Source organism: Puma concolor, chromosome D1, assembly GCF_028749965.1.
Source record: "Puma concolor isolate L17-30 chromosome D1, mPumCon1.1.hap2, whole genome shotgun sequence".
NCBI lineage: Eukaryota > Metazoa > Chordata > Mammalia > Carnivora > Felidae > Puma > Puma concolor.
The window spans coordinates 30,116,421-30,135,683 of NC_141676.1; the positions used below are offsets into that span (position 1 = coordinate 30,116,421).

At 35.8% G+C, this 19,263-nt stretch overlaps 2 protein-coding genes across 4 annotated transcripts in view; one reads left to right on the forward strand and one right to left on the reverse strand.

Moving 5' to 3' along the window:
* Window positions 1-3,397, reverse strand: part of DNAJC24 (DnaJ heat shock protein family (Hsp40) member C24) — a 62,838-nt gene extending 59,441 nt beyond the window's left edge. For 2 of the 3 annotated variants that reach the window (XM_086677765.1, XM_025927896.2), the window contains exons 1-2: window positions 3,286-3,397; window positions 2,338-2,481 (exon numbers count right to left, since the gene is read on the reverse strand). In XM_086677765.1, the coding sequence (XP_086533891.1) occupies window positions 2,338-2,448 (111 nt within the window). In that variant the 5' untranslated portion in view covers window positions 2,449-2,481; window positions 3,286-3,397. The other variant, XM_086677764.1, reaches the window with a different exon arrangement.
* DCDC1 (doublecortin domain containing 1) overlaps window positions 3,378-19,263 on the forward strand; it is a 497,922-nt gene continuing 482,036 nt past the window's right edge. Inside the window, exons 1-3 of the mRNA XM_086677755.1 lie at window positions 3,378-3,494; window positions 8,485-8,551; window positions 8,838-8,911. Of these exons, the coding sequence (XP_086533881.1) occupies window positions 8,894-8,911 (18 nt within the window). The 5' untranslated portion in view covers window positions 3,378-3,494; window positions 8,485-8,551; window positions 8,838-8,893. The remainder of the gene's footprint in view (window positions 3,495-8,484; window positions 8,552-8,837; window positions 8,912-19,263) is intronic.

Sequence of the window (19,263 nt, forward strand, 5' to 3'; positions counted from 1 at the left end):
AATTCGAGCTCCACATCGGGCTGACAGCATGGAGCCTGCTTGGGATTTCTCTCTCCCTCTCTCTCTCCCCCTCCCCAATTCATGCTGTCTCTCTCAAAAAATAAATAAATAAATAAATGAACTTAAAAAAAAAAAAAGAAAACAAACTTTTAATCATTTTTAAGGGCCAACTCCAGACTGGCATGACCTATGGACGGGCCCCAAATGTACAGAGACTGTACCTGCCCACCAATTCTATTCCATAGGCCTTTACCAAGTATTCACAAGAAAGAACAGAGATAGGACAGGACAGCCAAGAGTCATTCATCTATGAGGCACTGGTACAAGTGGCCTACTAAAGTTGGAGAACAGGACTGGAGAACTGAGAGAAAACCCTCCAAACCATGAGATCATGACCTGAGCCGAAGTCAGACGCTTAACCAACTGAGCCACCCAGGCGCCCCAAGAATACACTTGATTTTTAAAAAAGACACTTCAGAAAAGATAATTATACAAATGGCTAATAATAACATTTAAAAATGCTTACAATCATTAGTCATCAGAGAAATACAAAACCAAACCACAATGAGAGATCACTATAAACACAGAATTGGGTGGTGGTTCTCAATAGAATGGGGAGGTTGGCCATTTTGACCCCCAGGAGACATTTTTAGTTGTTACTGGCATCTAGAATGCTGCTCATCATCCTATACTGCACAGGGCAGCCCCACATAACAAAGAATTATCCTGCCCTAAATGTCAATGGCAGCAAAATTGAGAAACCCTCAATCGATGAAATGAAAGAGACAAATAGCATCAAATGTTGGTGAAGATCTAGAGCAACTGGAACTCTCTAATAGGATAAGAGAGAGTATGCAAAATGACTCACTCATTTTGGTGTTTGACAAGTGCTAATATATGAAGAGCAAACGGCTTCTCATTGCCATATTAAAGGTCAACATGGACTAAAAGGCCTGCATGATCTAGACCCAGTCTACTTTTCTAGCCTCGACTCTCACTGAAATGAGGGAAAAGGATGATTCAGTATGAGGAAAAATTTTTCAATCAAGTCTACTTGACTTTAACGAAAGAAATCTTGAAAATTCTGAGACAAAAGAAATCTTAGTATCATTTAGTCAGCTTACTACCTAAAGAAGGGATAGTAATACATTCTTGACAGTAAAATGGCTACTGTCTCTCACAATAAACACAAACAGTTTTGGCAAAATCTCAGATCCATTTGACAAAAACTATAGGAACAACTAATGCTACATAAGTAATGATGCTCTATCCCTTTTGTAAACTAAGTTAACTGGAGACCATTATAGAGTTACTGACATTGGCTTAAGAAACTTCACAATATAGGTTGAAAAAAATTAACATAACAGTTAAGAAAGATACTATATACTTATAAATACAACTCATTTCACAAAAGAATTGAGTTGTGTGAAAAACAGTGTATAAATGGGCACTATTCAATAAAAACACAATACAAACTATAAATGCAAGCCACATATGCAATATCAAAGCAAAAATCAGATTAAATTGATTTTATATTATACTATATGCAAATATATGCATACATTATGTACAAAATATGCAAAATAGCCAATATACCCAAATTTTTATCACCTCAATATGTAATCAACATAAAGTTTAGATTATTTTATATTCTCTTTTTTTTTTTTTTAACGTTTATTTATTTTTGAGACAAAGCATGAACGGGGGAGGGTCAGAGAGAGGGAGACACAGAATCTGAAACAGGCTCCAGGCTCTGAGCTGTCAGCACAGAGCCCGACGCGGGGCTCGAACTCACGGACAGCGAGATCATGACCTGAGCCGAAGTCGGCCCCTTAACTGACTGAGCCTATATTCTCTTTTTGTACTAAGTCTTCAAAATCCGCTGTGTATTATACATTTATAGTAAATTTCATTTTGGACTAGCCACATTTCAAATGCTCAATAGACACATGTAGCTAGTGGCTACTGGATGCTAACATTGCTTATTCTAAGCACTTTACATGGACTATTTCATTTAATCCTCTCTGAGGCACATACAGGGGGAAAGTAACTTGTCCCAAGTTCCCACAGTTAGTGGTGGAATCAGGATTCCAAATCAACCTGCATGACTCAGATTTCTTGCTCCAAACCATGTTTTCCCATTTCAAATTAAAAAAAAATTTTTTTTTTTTTTTTTTTTTTACAATATTACTGACACTTTCAACTAATCAAATTAATACCTTACTTCTCCTGCTTTGATATCATATATTCATTTTAGGGAAACCTAAACTTCCCATCACTTAAGAAAAAACTGTTTCCCCCCACCCCCATGATTTAAATCTGCAAGCAAAGACTTACCAGTAATATGAGTTTTTGATACTTTTGTTTTAGGTCTGACATACTTGCAGATGGGTCTGCCCCCAGAATGCTGTACCAATTCTTCTTTGGTATCTGCTCAAATGCCATCATCCACTGAACAAGAAGTGGGCCTTCTCAGATAGGCTTAATAAAAATATTGATGACGATGCATTAGTTTGCAGGATCGAAGAAATACGCAAGTACGTTTCTAAGTTCTTTAATATTTAGTTGAGTAAATCATGATTACAATACAATCCTCATGAAGCATATATTTTCATTTTCATTCAAAACGCCCCAAGAATCTCACGTGTAAGTATACAGACAAGGATGGAACATGTGTTACAGGTTTCATGATATACAGTTATATCTTAAATCAATGACTATATAATAGCATTAAGAAAAAAGAATCCGAAAATGAACCCGAGCGGTGATGACCTCTAAGGAGGTATTTGTGCTAGTCTCATGGTAAAGGCGGCACACAAGAAATCCTCAGTAAACACACTAGAGAAATTTAATAAATGCTGACAAATTTAAAAAATGTTGAAAACAAAACAAAACAGCAAAGAATTAAAATGAATTTGGGAGCATTCCCTCTTAGCGTTTCCATTTCTTAGTGTTCACATTTCTTCCACATTACCTCAATAGAGTAATACGGGAAAGGGCCGGTCAGCACCGGCGGCAGGTAGACAGCAAGAGTCCCTCGGTTTCTGGCGCTCACAAAGAGCTGAAAGTGCTCACAGGAGGACACCCCAGCCCTCTAGACTACAGAACAGACCTCGCCGGGAGCCCCAGAAATCAGGCAACCTCTTCCCACAGCCGGTAACTTCAAGAGATGGGGGTGGGGAGCTCCTCAAAATTGAGACTTGGGAATCCACTGTACTCACTGCGGCTGTACCACCCAGCCTTAGGCGGATACCCTCCGCTGCCTTTACTCAGTATCAAACTTACCAAACTTCTTACAGTACTTCGTACCCACTCCTCGCCTGCAGCCTGCCAAAACCCGGAACCGGCTTCTCCTTCCGCCGGAAGTCATTGCTCTGACGTGACTACGTTTCTAGTCGAGCTCTTATGGCCGAGACACCAAGCAAGAGGCGCTCCGCCCTCCTGGACGCGGTCGCTATGGTAACCAGTCTCTGCTTCCCAGGAGTTTACCAGCAGTAAGTGTCGGGTTGTGAAAAGAGGTGTCTTTCGCTTCTTTCTAACTCCCTTTTGTCCCAGGTCTGCGACTGTAGCGTTTCTCCTCTCCCCCAAGAGTACTTCACACCCGGGCTTCCCCCGCCTTCCCCAAAGCTCCCTCCGCTTACCCTGCCCAGCGCTGCTCCCAATCCTTTTGTGGTTGGTGATGGTTCTTCGGCAGGTGGCTGGGGGGGGGGGGGGGGGGGGGGGAGGGGGGGGAGGGGGGGTGGAGAATGGTGGAGTAGGGGGATGTGAAAGATGAGATCTAATTCCTCCCTTGTCGCTACACTTGCCTTAGAATGTTCTTATTATAAAAAAAAGAAAAAAAAAAAGAATGTTCTTATTCTAAAATTAAGAGAAAACCTATGACAATTGAAGTTTTTCTTTTCAGTTTGAATAGTTTTTTTCTGGAAAAGTTTTTTTTTTGTTTTTTTTTTTAATTTGAGAGAGCGCGCGACGGAGATGGGGGAGAAGGAGAGAGAGAGAGAGAGAGAGAGAGAGAGAGAGAGAGAGAATCTCAAGCAGACTCCATGGTCAGTCCCAGCCAGTGGAGGGGTCGGGGTGGGGGAATGGATCCCAGGACCCTAAGCCAAAATCAAGAGTCCAACGCTCAATTAACTCAGCCACTCAGGCCCCCACCCTGGAAAAGATTTTCAACCCAATTATTTCTTGTAGATCTTAGCAACTGGTAACTTTTAAAAATCCATTCACATTTACTATCTCGCTTCACTTTCACTTCAACCCAGGGAGGCTAATAAGGCAGGTGTTAAAATCCCATTTTGTAGATGAGGAAACAAACCAAGCATCAAGGCCAAATAGCTAATTGTATAGCAGCAGAACAGGACACTCAGGAAGTCAGCATATTACCAGGGAAGCCAGGCTATCTTTCAAGGTTACAGAAAAAGCAGAATGAACCACTCCACTTTGAGGCAGTTGTTGGGCACTCCAAAAGGCTACTGTTAGGTTTTTTTGGTTAGTTTTTCCCTTCTTCATTCTGCTTTGCCTTCTGTTCTTCGCATTTATTATCTCTATACTGCTCACCTTACACTGACCTCTCTTCTTGCATTGTACCCAGAAGTGAAACTGCATCTTGTGTTTTGTCAACATGATTTAAATTTCACTTGGAGATGTTAAGTTGGTTCTGTTGTTGTTACTGCTTAAATTTGCTTTTCTTCTTCTTTTTTGTCTCTCTTCTACCAAATCTCAGTTGAAGAAGCAATTAAGATAAACCTAAGTACATTGAGTAAAATATTTTAATATGGCCAAATTATTTAATGATGGTATAAAGAATAATTGAATGACACAAGAAAGTGAGAAAATCCAGAGTGAAAAGTATAGACTGGGTTCTCCATAGGATTTTGTCATGTTTAAAATTAGAGACAGAACATTATGCCAAGTTAGAGGATTTGATTTTAGTCCTGGTTCCAACATACCTTCTGTGTGGCTCTAAGGAAATACCTTATATGAATGAACTGTGTTGTTCTGAATACCTTTCTTGACACACCGTTGAAATTTTAGCCCCCAAACACCCCCCTTTCCACTGCTTAGTGCTTCCTCATATAGATAGTTATGCTCAGATCCTCCAATTTTTACAGCAAAAGCACGCAACTTTGATTTATGATCCCCTAGGGTATTGTGTTGTCTCTTTTATTCCCTTTTTTTAAGCCAAATTCTGAAAAGTCTGATCAGGGTACCTCCATTTTCTCAAGTTACTCTTTTATATTTGTGTGTGTGTGTGTGTGTGCTCTGTGTGTGTGTGTATGTAGGTAGGTAGGTAGGTTTTAGATAGTAAGAAATATGCATTTTTCTCCTAGCAATTCCCAAGTCTTCTGTCATTTCATCTCGACATACTCTAGCTCACATCACTAAAGCATACTTTAGTTTGCAACTTTTTCTTTCATCTCCATAAAGTTATTCCACTGAAATGATCAATAACTCATTGATGGCATCCAATATCTAGTCTCTATTTACATTTCCTTAGTTGTCTCAGAAATGACTTTTTATGGTTAGTTTGCTTGAATCATGATCCAAACAAAATCTATACATTGTTTTCAACGTTCTGTCTCTTAAGTATCTTAGCTATAGCAGTCCCACTTCATTGCTATCTAGGTATTTTTTTCTTTTCCTGCCATTGACTTATTGAAAGCCAGATCAGTTGTCTTACAGTCTGAATTTATTATTACAGAATAAGCTTTTAAAACACTTTTTGCATGAATCCCTGCTCATTTTTCTTTATTTTTATTTTTCTAGAACATTATTGCCCAATAGAAATATGATGTAAGCCACAGATGCAAGCCACATATATAATTTTAAATTTCCCAGTAGCCACATTAGGAAAATAAAATGAGGTGAAATGATTTTTAATAATATATTTTATTTAACCTAATATATTTGGAGTATGATCATTTCAAAATGTAATCAATGTATTATTAATGGTATTTTACATTGCTTTTTCATGCTAAGTTTTCAAAAGCTGCTGTGTATCTTACCTGTATTTCTTATTCTCAGTTTGGACTTGCCACATCTCAGGTGCTAAATAGCTACATATAACTAGTGACTGCTGTTTTGAACAAGCCAGGTCTAGAGAATAAAGTCTTGGGGTGCCTGACTGGCTCAATCAATAGAGCATGTGACTCTTGATCTCAGGGTCGTTGAGTTTAAGCCCCACGTTGGGTGTAAAGCTTACTTTAAAAAATAAGTAAATAAATAAAATGGAAGATAAAGTCCTAACTCCTTAACCTGGTATTTACTTACCACCCCAATATGATCCATAGTTTTCTAGCCTCATCACCTATTAACCTCCTACATGAAATGTTGAACAATGGGATCTTTTCTTGGTACTTCATCCATAATTTCGTTCAGGTGGTTCTCCTTGCTTATACCATCTTTCCTCTTTGTTTCCACCCATCAATTTTATCCCTCCTTTAAGACCCATCTCTTCCATCAAGCCTTTTATGATGGTCCAATCCTTAGAAATTAGTTCCTCCTCTCAACTTTCATAGCAAGTCCTGTGTGTACTCCTCATTTGCACTCATCCTATCTCACAGGGTACTATTATACATTTTGGATGTGTGTTCTGATTCCCTAATTCCATAAGGTCTGTAGGGCAGGGACACCTCTTAAAGAAACTAAGCACCAACTATCTTGCCACATGTCTGAAGTTGATGTGTATTTATAATAGTTTTGTTTCTCACTATCTTAAGAAGGTAATTTATCCATTTTTTTAAAATAGGCTCCACACCCAACATGGGACTCTAACTCATGACCCTGAGATCTAGAGTCACATGTTCTACCGACTAAGCCAGCCAGGCATCCCAGTAATTTACCCATTTTATGTAAAACTAACATAGCAGAAATATAAACTGTGTTAGCACAATGGTTAAGAGCATGAAGTCTGGTGTCAGACTGCATAGGTTTGAACCCAGGCTCTGTCTCTTACTGGTTATGTGAACATTTTAAGTAAATTAATCTCTATGCCTTGGTTTCTTTCTCTGTAAAATAGGATTAATAATAGTATCTCCCTCTATGTCTGTTGTGAGGATTCAGTGAGAAAATAGTGCCTAAGAGTAGTAAGTACACAGGAAAGGTTAGCTTTTGTTGTTATTATTATTAATAGTGAAATATTTGTTGCTCAGTTTTGGATATTAGAACATTAAGAATTCATAGCTGTATTTTAGGAATTTTCAAACAGAGCAAATGAAAGCTGCAAACTATTGAGTTGGAAAAATGATACCAAACCAAAATGTTTGTTGCACTATAGTTTGTAGATAAATTAAAAGCAAAAAGGGCAAAAGAGGGCAAAAACCTCTTAATTCCTGTGTCATCAGCATCTAACACAAGCGACGTAGGCATATGTTAAATATTTAACTTCAAGATGATTGATCAAGTACTATATCTAGAATTAAATGTAGATATAGATGTAGATGTAAGTATAGTTATATAGATATAGCAAGGCTTTAGGACCCTTGGTTGTAGTGGTGGTAAAAAACCACATTCTTATTCAATTCATCACTTTAATACTTATCTGCCCATTAACTAATGTCTACCACACATTAATAAATTCTCACTTTGAGATCCTGTTAGTAAATTGTGCTTCTTATTGATGAATAATATTTGCACTATATACAGTGTATTTCTGCTATTTTTATCCTAGGATTATATTTACTTGGCTCTTTCTACTGGTTTCATCACCAACTCTTCTTTAATTTTCTTGGTCTTATTTATCTCTGAGTTTTTAGGATTTTAATATCAGTGAACTAAGCTGTATTTATTTTTAAGTACCACAAACTATTATGGTTATGTTCTGAAATTAGATGATTATCCCTACAACAACTTAAAATCTATTGGGAAGATAGAAAACCATCAAGAACTAGCTAGTGATGAGATAAACACACACATATACACATACACGTAGTACATATAGAGCCTTCATTCACTTATTCATTCAATCAACAAACCACTTATCGAGTATCTACTATGTGTCCCACACTTTGTTACAAGAGACACAAGACAGTTGGCTGTAGCCCTTATAAAAGCTTAGAGTTTATCTGGGTAAACAGACAATTAAAGAAGCAACTGAAATAACTGAAGAAGTATTATGCCAGAGGAAATACGGGTGCTGTGACAGTTACTAACTTATAGTTAATGTGAATAGAATAAGGCAGATTATTGAATGATTGAAATGAATGATTGAAATCCTTGACTCAAAATGAGGCTAATCCAGGAAGATGCATGGAAGTAGTAAGTTTCAAATATTTAAGTATTAAGTTTAGATGGAGGGAGAGATGAATGGTTAGAATTATAGAAACTTTTTTTCTTTTTTTGGCATGTTATCATAATGCTTTAGACAGTATTGAGAATCAGCCCTATTGAACAATTGTACCTCATCTTTCAGAAATGGTTTTTCATTTTTGCATTTTTTCCCATCACTGGTTGTCTTCACTTGATTTATTCTCTCTTTTGTCTTTTCAGCAGTAATCATCAGTGAACATTCATTGAGGTGGAGCAAGGCAATCCACTAAGCTGGAGAGACAAAGAGGTAAATACTTTTGCTGACACCACACCTGTTGCTGTGTTTTTCTTGTTTGTTTAACTTCATTTGTGTCAGTGTTCTTTCACCCTTGTTCGAGCCCTTTTAGAGGTCTTTATCTTACCTGGAATTTTTGTTCATGTCTTGCTACCTCTTCACATCTGATGTTTTAATCTTTCCATGAACCTATTAAAGATATCGTCTGTAATCCATCTTCTGTTTCTCTTTAATAATCATAATAAATACCAACTTATTCCCCTCACTCACTTCTTTATGCCTTTCTCTTTGTTCTTAGGACCACTCTGACTTATCTGTGAACTTTCCAATTACCTTGAAATTTGAAACCTTGTGATGATCTCTTCCAACCATGTGGTAGTGTGCATTTATATCCTTTTTAAAATTCATTCTTCCTTCCCCAGTTTGGTTTTCTAAAACTGATTTTTTAAAGTTTATTTTATTTTTGTCATGTAATTGACTCACAGAAGAAAGGTTAATCTGAGTGATCAAAGGGTGTTAATTTGTGGGTTAAAATGTGTTAAACAGTTGATATGAAGTCTGTTTAAGTCAATTAGAGAGTATAATGAAGATGTTTCCAGAGTGTTATGGAACCTTTTGAAGTTAGCTTGGAATTAACTCCTATATTCAACCATGGCACCTGGCTGAACATGCCATTGCATTGAGGTTTTTAAATCTGTATATATTCCAATACATATGAATAGATCTACATATTTTCAAAAAGTTTGACTTTATTACAAATATTCTTATGTTTTGTTGTAGGAAATATATTCATGATTTCATTCATCATTAGCATAATGAAAAACATGATTACTTTCATATTTTTTTCAAAAATAAATGTAACTGGACTGTATAGCCAACAAAACATTACTAGGTTGTTTTATATACCTCTTTGTTTTTAAAACTAGGTTAGTGTCATTATTAGAGATTTTTTGATACTAAGTATCTCATATATAAAGGCAGCATTGATAAAGACATACAAAATTTGGTGTGGTCTTTTAATGATTTGTTTCCCCTCCCAAATTATTTGATGGAATGTTATGAAACATTTCAGTATTGGTTAATATCTTTAAGATTTCAAATTAATTAATGTTATGCAGAGTTTAATAATGCTCTGGTTGGGGCACCTGGCTGACTGAGTCTGGAGAGCACATGACTTTTGATCTTAGGGTTGTGAGTTCAAGCCCCACACACTGGGTTTAGAGATTACTTAAACATATGATTTTAAAAAAAGAATAATGTTATGGTTCATTTTAATAGTAGAATACAATTTTTGTATAATGATAGTATTAAGATGAATGACACATTGCAAATTCAACAGTTCAAAATCTGTAGAGGTATGAGGGTAAAATTCAAATTTTAAAATATATTCTTTACTTAGCATCAAGGTTAATATAGTATATTTTTTTATGTGTGTCAGTTTACTGGTAATAAACACATTTAGCATTTCAGCTTCTTCTTGCAACCTTTCAGCTTAATTATTTAGAGAATGATGAAAAACAAATCTTATATGCTAAAGGGACTTCTTCTGTAATGATGGATTAGATGCCAAAATAATGAAGCCACATGGCTTAAAAAATATACTGTAGATGTTTTCTGATGAAAATAGATGAATGTTTTCTGATGAATTTCCACAAAATATCATATTTTAAAATATTTTAAGCAATTCATAGTATTACTTGTTAATCTACTGTAGAAGCACCATGAGTATAGTCTTTTGTAGTTCATTAGCAATTTCTTTAATGAGTTTTTTTGTGTGATAGATAAAGTAACAGACAAATGACAGATTGTTTGCCTTTAATGATTTCCCTGTTTCAAGCCCATTACAAAGCAATTAGAAATCTGACAGCATTTTCACTCTGCATTACTGATCATCTAAAGTGATGAGGAATGAGAGGTGATGAATATTAATTGTATATTTTCATATGATTATCATAAATTATTACCTTGTCTGATGTGCTGCAGGTGAAGCAGGAGCATTAGGGAAAGACAGTCAGATATATTAATTTGAAAGACTATGATTTTTGTCTTTGTTAGTAGTATAAATCCTGATCTGCAGTGTTAATCTCTATGAATATTAACTTAATTTTTGTTTTTATTTATATTTGGGGTAACTCAAATCACTTTTCTTATTTTTATATAAGAAAAGGAAAAATTATTTCATAGTACAATGTACATGCATTATTTAAATTAAGCATTTATAACATCTAATTTGAAAATGAGATAGTAGGGGTGCCTGACTGGCTCAGTCAGTGGAGAATGTGACTCTTAATCTTGGGGTTGTGAGTTTGAGCTCCATGCTAGGAGATTACTTAAAAATACAGTCTTTAAAAAAATGAGATAGTGAATTTTGTTGATATACATATATACAATATTCAGATATATCAATATATATATTCTAAATATATTCAAGATATACTTGGATATAGATCTTATGTTAGTCTTAGTTTAAAGTCAGATACTACTGTGAAAGAAGTAAGATAAGAAAATATAACCAGATGTAAAAGAAGATTTTTCTAGGTCCTCTGTAACAAGTCCTTCTGTCCCAGTCCATGGTATATGCTGTTTCCCTAGTGTCTTGCTTCAGCGAGATGAGGCTAAACCTGTCATCAGGACTTAAGTACTGTTGTTACTTGGTTCCCAGCCTTGGACTTTTAGAGCAAAGATTGGTCCAGAAACTAGATAATAATCTTTAATACAGGGAGAATTGGCAAGCTTACAGCATTTGAAATGATTAGAAATACATTTGGGTTCATTTGACCCAAGTGAATTAATTTATATATATATAAGAATTTACCCCAGGTCTGGCCCAAACCTAAGATAAGAACTCCAGAATTTCTATAAATAAATAAATAAATAAATAAATAAATAAATAAATAAATAAATAAAAATTAAAAAGGATGGGAACGCCTGGTGTCTCAGTCCATTAAGTATCTGACTCTTGATCTCGGCTCAGGGGCTTGATCTCAGCATTGTGAGTTCAAGCCTCTCATTGGGCTCCTTCCTGGGCATGAAGCCTACTTTAAAAAAAAAAAAAAAGAACTCCAGAATTTCTTGGCTTAGTTCCAGAGATCCTTTTATTCCAGTTCACTGCCTTCATGTGTCCTGACCTACAGGACTATTTTCTTTACTTTTTCTTCAGTTATTAAAATAAATAAATTATTGATTGTAGTCTTGGCTTGGTAAATATAAATATTCCCCCTGCTCTTAGTATTTTTAGTTATAAAGTCAGTTTTATTTGGCAAAACTTTCTCATAATGTAGAAACATTCTAGAATGTTGTAAGATGAGAATAGAAGAGAAGAATTTGACTGCTTTTTCTTGGGAGAGTGGAAGGGAGAAAGGTTGGGGTTTGCCCCAGTTTCCTTCTTGCTTATCCTGCACAGATAATGTCCAAAGGACACTCTCCTCTCTAGCTTGAGAGAATCTCTGATGATTGCTTACATGGTATTTAGACTTAGAAAAATAGGGGCGCCTGGGTGGCGCAGTCGGTTAAGCGTCCGACTTCAGCCAGGTCACGATCTCGCGGTCCGTGAGTTCGAGCCCCGCGTCGGGCTCTGGGCTGATGGCTCAGAGCCTGGAGCCTGTTTCCGATTCTGTGTCTCCCTCTCTCTCTGCCCCTACCCCATTCATGCTCTGTCTCTCTCTGTCCCAAAAATAAATAAAAAACGTTGAAAAAAAATTAAAAAAAAAAAAAAGAAAAATAGTTAAGATCAAATAATTCAGGGACCAAAGTTTCTTCTTCCTAAGATATGTTTAAATAGTAACAAAATTTGGGAAAACAGGGCTGTTAATTACATAATGAGGAATAGCAATTGTCCTGGTCCAATAGGCAGCTCTGTTCAACATAGCAGTTGGCTCTTGTCTGATTCTGTAATACAGACCAAATTTTTTACTTCCTTTTTCAACTGTCTCCTCTTTCCACCATATTTATGTGTCTGACCCTCTGTGTGCTTAGCTTGGTGGTCATAAGCCACAGAGACGTCTCTTCTTGAAAAATGTGTTCATTTCTTGACTCCACACCCTTGATCTTCTTTTTTTTTTTTTTTTTTTTAATTTTTTTTCAACGTTTTTTTATTTATTTATGGGACAGACAGAGACAGAGCATGAACGGGGGAGGAGCAGAGACAGAGGGAGACACAGAATCGGAAACAGGCTCCAGGCTCCGAGCCATCAGCCCAGAGCCCGACGCGGGGCTCGAACTCACGGACCGCGAGATCGTGACCTGGCTGAAGTCGGACGCTCAACCGACTGCGCCACCCAGGCGCCCCTACCCTTGATCTTCTTTACAGGTCTCCCTTTTCTAACTAAATAACAGCTATTCTTCACTACTTAAGCTTTGAGTGTTTTTATGAGCACTTCTATTTAATTTTGGTTTAAGAGAGAGAGAGAGGGAGATAGACAGAGCTCGAGCAGGAGAGGGGCAGAGAGAGAGGGAGACACAGAATCTGAAGCAGCCCACAAGCTCTGAGCTGTCAGCACAAAGCCCCATGTGGCCTTTTCAGAAGTTGGATGCTTAACTGACTGAGCCACCCAGGCACCCCTGCACTTCTATTTAAATACTATTCCATGGGGCGCCTGGGTGTCTCAGTCAGTTGAGTATGCGACTTCGGCTTAGGTCATGATCTCACAGTTCGTGGGTTTGAGCCCCACATTGTCAGCTGTGCTGACAGCTCTGAGCCTGGAGCCTGTCTTTGGATTCTATGTCTCCCTCTCTCTCTGTCCCTCCCTTCCTCACTCTCTCTCTCTCTCTCAAAAATAAATAAAATATAAAAAAAAAACTAAATACCATTCCATTATTTATTCGTTTCTCTAGTCTCAGACAATCCTTTTAATTTAATTCACAAAGCACTCCCTCTTTCTTTCTGAAAATTTCTACCTAAAATGGATTTATGTCTTATCCCAGTGCAGCATCACTTAGTTGAAACAACAAGCCATTTAAGATCCTTAGGGAAAAGAGGAGTCAACAAGTTGGAAGAAAACTAAGGAAATAAACTTTTAAATTTTGAGACATCTCAGAGACCTAATGTGATGGAGCTAAACATAAAGTAGGTCAAGATTCCTGACTAGTCATCAATAAAAACAGTTCTGAAATAGATCCTCAAGAGAGAGGAAATGTGTCAGTAGCCACTGGTTTTGCAATGAAGCCAGTTTTTACATTCTTTTTTTCTTAACCATTTTTGCTTATTCTGGATTGGAGAATAAATAAAAAGGCTTACAACACTGAAATAGACTGTAATACTCACTTCTTACTTGATAATATGACCTGTCATTCTATCAGAAACAAAGATATTAAGTTCGTTTGGCATATTTGGCTTTTGAGATACTCTGTTGGTTGTTTCCCAGTATTTCATGCCCTTCTAGGTGTTACTAATTGATTGTTTAATTTGTTATTACATGTTCCCAGGTAAAACTAAGCTAATTACCAAAATCATTCTCCCCTTATTTTAAAGAATGATATGTTTCCCTTTTCCAGTCTCCAGGGATATTTTTCCATCACTTTAAGATGGTAAAAGCAGAGGGACATAGTTTAAAAGCTTGGGGGGGAAAGAAGAATGACAAGAGGATGGTTTTGTTGTTGTTGCTGTACCTTTTGCAGGAGTCACATCATCTGTATAACCTATTCTATTCCAATAAATATCTGATTAATATCTTAATTCATTTTTTTTGACTTCTTAAAGTTTAAATTTACTATCTCCCCTAGGAAAAAAAGTTGATTTCTCTTCAATAAGAGTAAATAGGATCATGTGTATGCTTGAGAAGGATGCTCCTCTTTGCTAGTTCAGTCAGTCCTTAGCCGTTAGGGTGCATGGCTTCTCCGGCAAGGAGTTAGCACAAGGTGAGCTAGAGAGTACTGCTTTGTCACCTCTTATTTGACTCTCTGCCTAGATGGTGATCTCTTAAAATTTTTGAATTCTCACTCTAGGAGAATGTTACATGATAGTTGTTATTGAAACAAATTGGAAGTCCAAATTAATGTGATTGGATTTGAAGGATTTCTTGCCCAGTAATAGTTGAGCAATATTCCTGTTCTGTTTTGGTTGGTTTACCCCACTACCTTTCAGTAAGATTTCAAACTTAATGGCATAGCTTATAACACTGCCCCTCTCCAGCCCTATAAAATGTATGGTAATTCCTCTTAAGCTGTAAGTATAAAACTCAGAACACTTTTTCAATGTACTTTGTGACTTCTAGGGTACCTGTAAACAGGAAGATTATATTTTAATGAAGGGAGAGGAGAAAGGAAGGAGCTCTTTGAACTCCAATTTAGTACATTGGCATAAATATTTTCAGATTATTGATTCAAGTAGTAGTTCATGGGTTAGTATTAAACTTCTTGAGCTTTTCTTTGTGATCAACAGAGCTTCCAGCTTTTCATGGTCATGGTCAAGTGCTACATTTAATGCATGTGAATAATAAACTTATGCAAAATAAAAGGGAATTTCATGTTTATGAGGAAAAGAAGTTTGTGCAATTTTATCCTTACCTAAAGAACTAACCATTAATGTAATATAAAATCAAAGGAGTTTTTTTTCCTGTCTTCATTTTGGAAAATTGACATGAAAACCTTATGATTTCCCATATAGTGTTTTGAAACATTTTTGAGCCTGCTTTATTGCTACATGAGAACCTTTTATTTCTAAAGCATTACATGTTTCTCTCTCTCTAAAAAGGAAGGAAAAGCAAGGGTTGAATAATCTTTTACCTATAAAATATGCATATTTGTGAAAAAAGTGTATACATTTGAAAAATAGAATGTATTTTTATGCACCTATTTGTTACTATGGCAACCACCACACTGCCTAGTATTTATGTTGTCTGAGATTCAGAACACCTTTTCAAAAAAATAAATATGCTAGAACCAGGTACTGTATTTATTTTGAAGCTTAGAAAAATATTTATTCTAATGCATATTTTTGAGGAAAAATAGCAATAAATAATGTAAACTTCAACCTAGTTTAAATGGTCCCTTTTCTGGTGTATGTTTTTATATTAAAAATAATTACATTTTTTTTCCTTGTTGCAAAAATCAGAATGAAAATAGAAATAAGAATTTTTAAAACTTATGAATCAATCTTAAAAGGTGGCCTCTTGATTTTTCTTATTTTTATGACAATATTTTGATCCGTAACAAATTTCTGAAAATATTAAACAAGAACACTTAGATAAAATACTTAATGTTAGCTACCTAAATCAGAAAATATAAATAGTTTGCATTTCTGATTGCAGATGTTTCTTTGATATCTATGAATAAAAGATTTATATTTTGCATGTGAAATGAGAGGCCTTAGTTTTCTTAGTTTATTTAAATTATTTTCTGACATGTGTGATACATAAATATAATTTCTTAATGTTAAGCATCAGAATGGAAGTTATGAAGGATAAAATCAGACATGTTTCATGTCACATATTACCTGTTAAGAAAAGCTGCAATACAACATTTAAGTACAACAGAATAGTGAGCATATTGTCTCTGATACTTGTAAACAGGATGGATCTGTAGTTTCACAGTTTATGTTGACAGTATCTTTGTGGGAAATGTAATTATCAAATGAATTATAACATGTCCTAGTATTAAGATTATTAATAGTAATTTTAATTGCTTTTTTCAAGATAATTGGATATGTTCTCATAAGTATATGGGAAAGGGGGTATTGGGCTAATTGGATATTTTGAACTCAGTTATCTGTAAAATATCTAGAAGTTTAACATATATATGCTATATTTTAGGAACTTCTTCTTTTAATTGAATGATTTGTAAGTAGAATTAAAATAATTTATAGCCCACAAAAATCTCTCTGATTATCCCTTAATATTCCTCATTGAGTCTTAATATGGTGAAGAATTTAAATAATGATAATTTTAAAAATTAAATTTTCACTACCAGTTAGAAAATTAGTCTAAAATTGGTCAGGTTTTAAGAAATAATGGAATGGGTGCTTTTAGAACTATTTCTGGTACCAGTGCACCCATTGGTACATTTCTAAAAACAAATCCAATTTGGAAATGAATATCCACAGCCTTAAAATTGTTCATACACTTTCATCTGAGAATATAACTTCTAAAACTTCTTAAGAAACTTTTCTGTGGTGTGGTCAAAGGTTCATATAAGAACCACAGCCTTATTTATAATAGGAAGCATTTGGAGCAACTAGCTAGCATATTAAAAAAATAATAAAGGGACTCCTGGGCAGCTCATTAGGTTAAGAGTCCGACTCTTGATTTCAGCTCAGGTCATGATCTCATGATTTGTGAGATTAAAAAATGTTAAAAAAAATAATACAAATATGTTCTCAACAAATATTTAATAACATAAGAATATTCTCATTCAGTGAACACAACTGTATAGAAACTATATATATAATATGGTCACACTTTTGTTTAAAGAAAAGGCTTTGGGGCGCCTGGGTGGCGCAGTCGGTTAAGCATCCGACTTCAGCCAGGTCACGATCTCGTGGTCCGTGAGTTCGAGCCCCGCGTCAGGCTCTGGGCTGATGGCTCAGAGCCTGGAGCCTGCTTCCGATTCTGTGACTCCCTCTCTCTCTGCCCCTCCCCCCTTCATGCTCTGCCTATCTCTGTCCCAAAAATAAATAAACGTTGGAAAAAAAAAATTTTTTTAAAGAAAAGGCTTTATTTGTAAAATCATAAATGAAAGTCTGTAAGCAAATACGCAAAAATTATAATGGTGGCTAACTCCAAGAGTAGGAGATTATAAGAGACTTTATTTTGGGGGTGCCTAGGTGGCTCAGTTGGATAAGCGTCTGACTTTTGTTCAGGTCATGCATGATCTCATGGTTTGTCAGTTCAAGCTCCATGTCGGGCTCTGTGCTGACAGCTCAGAGTCTGGATCCTGCTTCAGATTCTGTGTCTCCCTCTCTCTCTGCCCCTCTCCTGCTCTCACTCTGTCTCTCTTTCTCAAAAATAAATAAACATAAAAAAAGATTTTTAAGTAAATGAAAAATAAGAGCCTTTTTTTGTACTTTTCTTTCTAATATCAGTATGGACATTTTGATAATAAGTCCAATTATCATCATTCAAGTTGTTTTTAATAGGGCAAGTTAATTAAAATTCTGTTTATATTCATTCATGACAATTCAACTAGTGGAGAAACAATGTTGTTTTGTTCAACATTGAATTCATTGTCGATTATTTTTTTAATTTTTAAATTTTATTTAAATCCAAGTTAGTTAACATAGTGTAATAATGAATTCAGGAGTACCACTTAGTGATTCATCACTTACATAGAACACCCAGTGCTCATCCCAACATGTGCCTCCTTAATGCCCATCACCCATTTAGCCCATACCCATACCCCAAACCCCTCCAGCAACCCTCAGTTTTTTCTCTGTATTTAAGAGTCTCTTATGGTTTGCCTCCCTCTCTGTTTTTATCTTATTTTTCCTTCCCTTCCCCTATGTTCATCTGTTGAGTTTCTCAAATTCCACATATAAGTGAAGTCATATGATACTTGTCTTTCTTTGACTTTTTTCACTTAACATTAATACCATCTAGTTCCATCCATGTTGTTGCAAATGGCAAAATTCATTCTTTTTGATTGCTGAATAATATTCCATTGTATATGTATATACTGCATCTTGTTTATCCATTCGTTATCTGTTTTTTAAAATGTTTATTTATTTATTTTGTGAGACAGTGAGTGAGTGGGGAGGGCAGGAAGAGAGGGAGAGAATCCCAAGCAGGCTCCATGCTGCCAGCACAGAGCCTGACGTGGGGCTCAAACTCATGAACCATGAGATCATTACCTGAGCAGAAATCAAGAATCAGAAGCTTAACCTACTGAGCCACCCCATGCCCTGCCCCCGCCCCCCCCCCCCTCACCCATTTGTTGGCTATTTTAAAGTCTGGGAAGAGTTGGTACTTAAATATTTGATGGGTTGAATGGAGTAATGATGGGATCAGGAATTAACAAAGTGGTTTTAGGGAAACACATTTGGAAGACCACAAAGATAGATGCCTTCCTTTATGTTTAAGTAAACTTGTTTATCATAACAATGGGTGACAGGATAATGAAATGATAAGAATGTGCAAGAACTGCTCTGCTAACCATTGTTGTGGTAGCATAGAATAAGGCAAAAAGTTGGATGGCTGGGTTTATCCTAGTGTGTTTAGTTTATATAGTTATATGATTATTGCTATTAGAACAAAACATTATAACAGGAAAAATAGCTTATTTGAGAGTCTGGAGCTCAAGTCCTTAACCTTCCCAATTTTGTTTTTCCAATTGAACTATTATTTTTATAACACAAATTTTGATAATATAGGTTTCCACTGGAATACAACTATTAAATTCAAAAATTAGAAAAATAGACTATTCTACAGTAAGCTGTATTACTGTTGCTAAATAGCAGTCTAGGTGATTAATATACATTTTATATGTGTATACAACACAAAAGTAAAATTTCATGAAGAAATCAAGTGTTTTCCTTCACTGAATTGAATGGTTGGTCTCTAGACAAACTCTGTGAGAGATGAGCCTTTACAAAATGAAATATCTGAAAGGATAGCCTTCCACATGTCTCTTAATAAGGTCATTATCTTGGACAATATTTTAATATACCTGAGGGTGGAACCACTCAGTATAATAGCTTTTACTGTGGGGTATAATAGCTTTTACTGTGGTGTGGAGACAATTGTTCAACACTGGGGGGAAGTTAATGGCAATTAAATCAGTGAGGGAAATCAGGT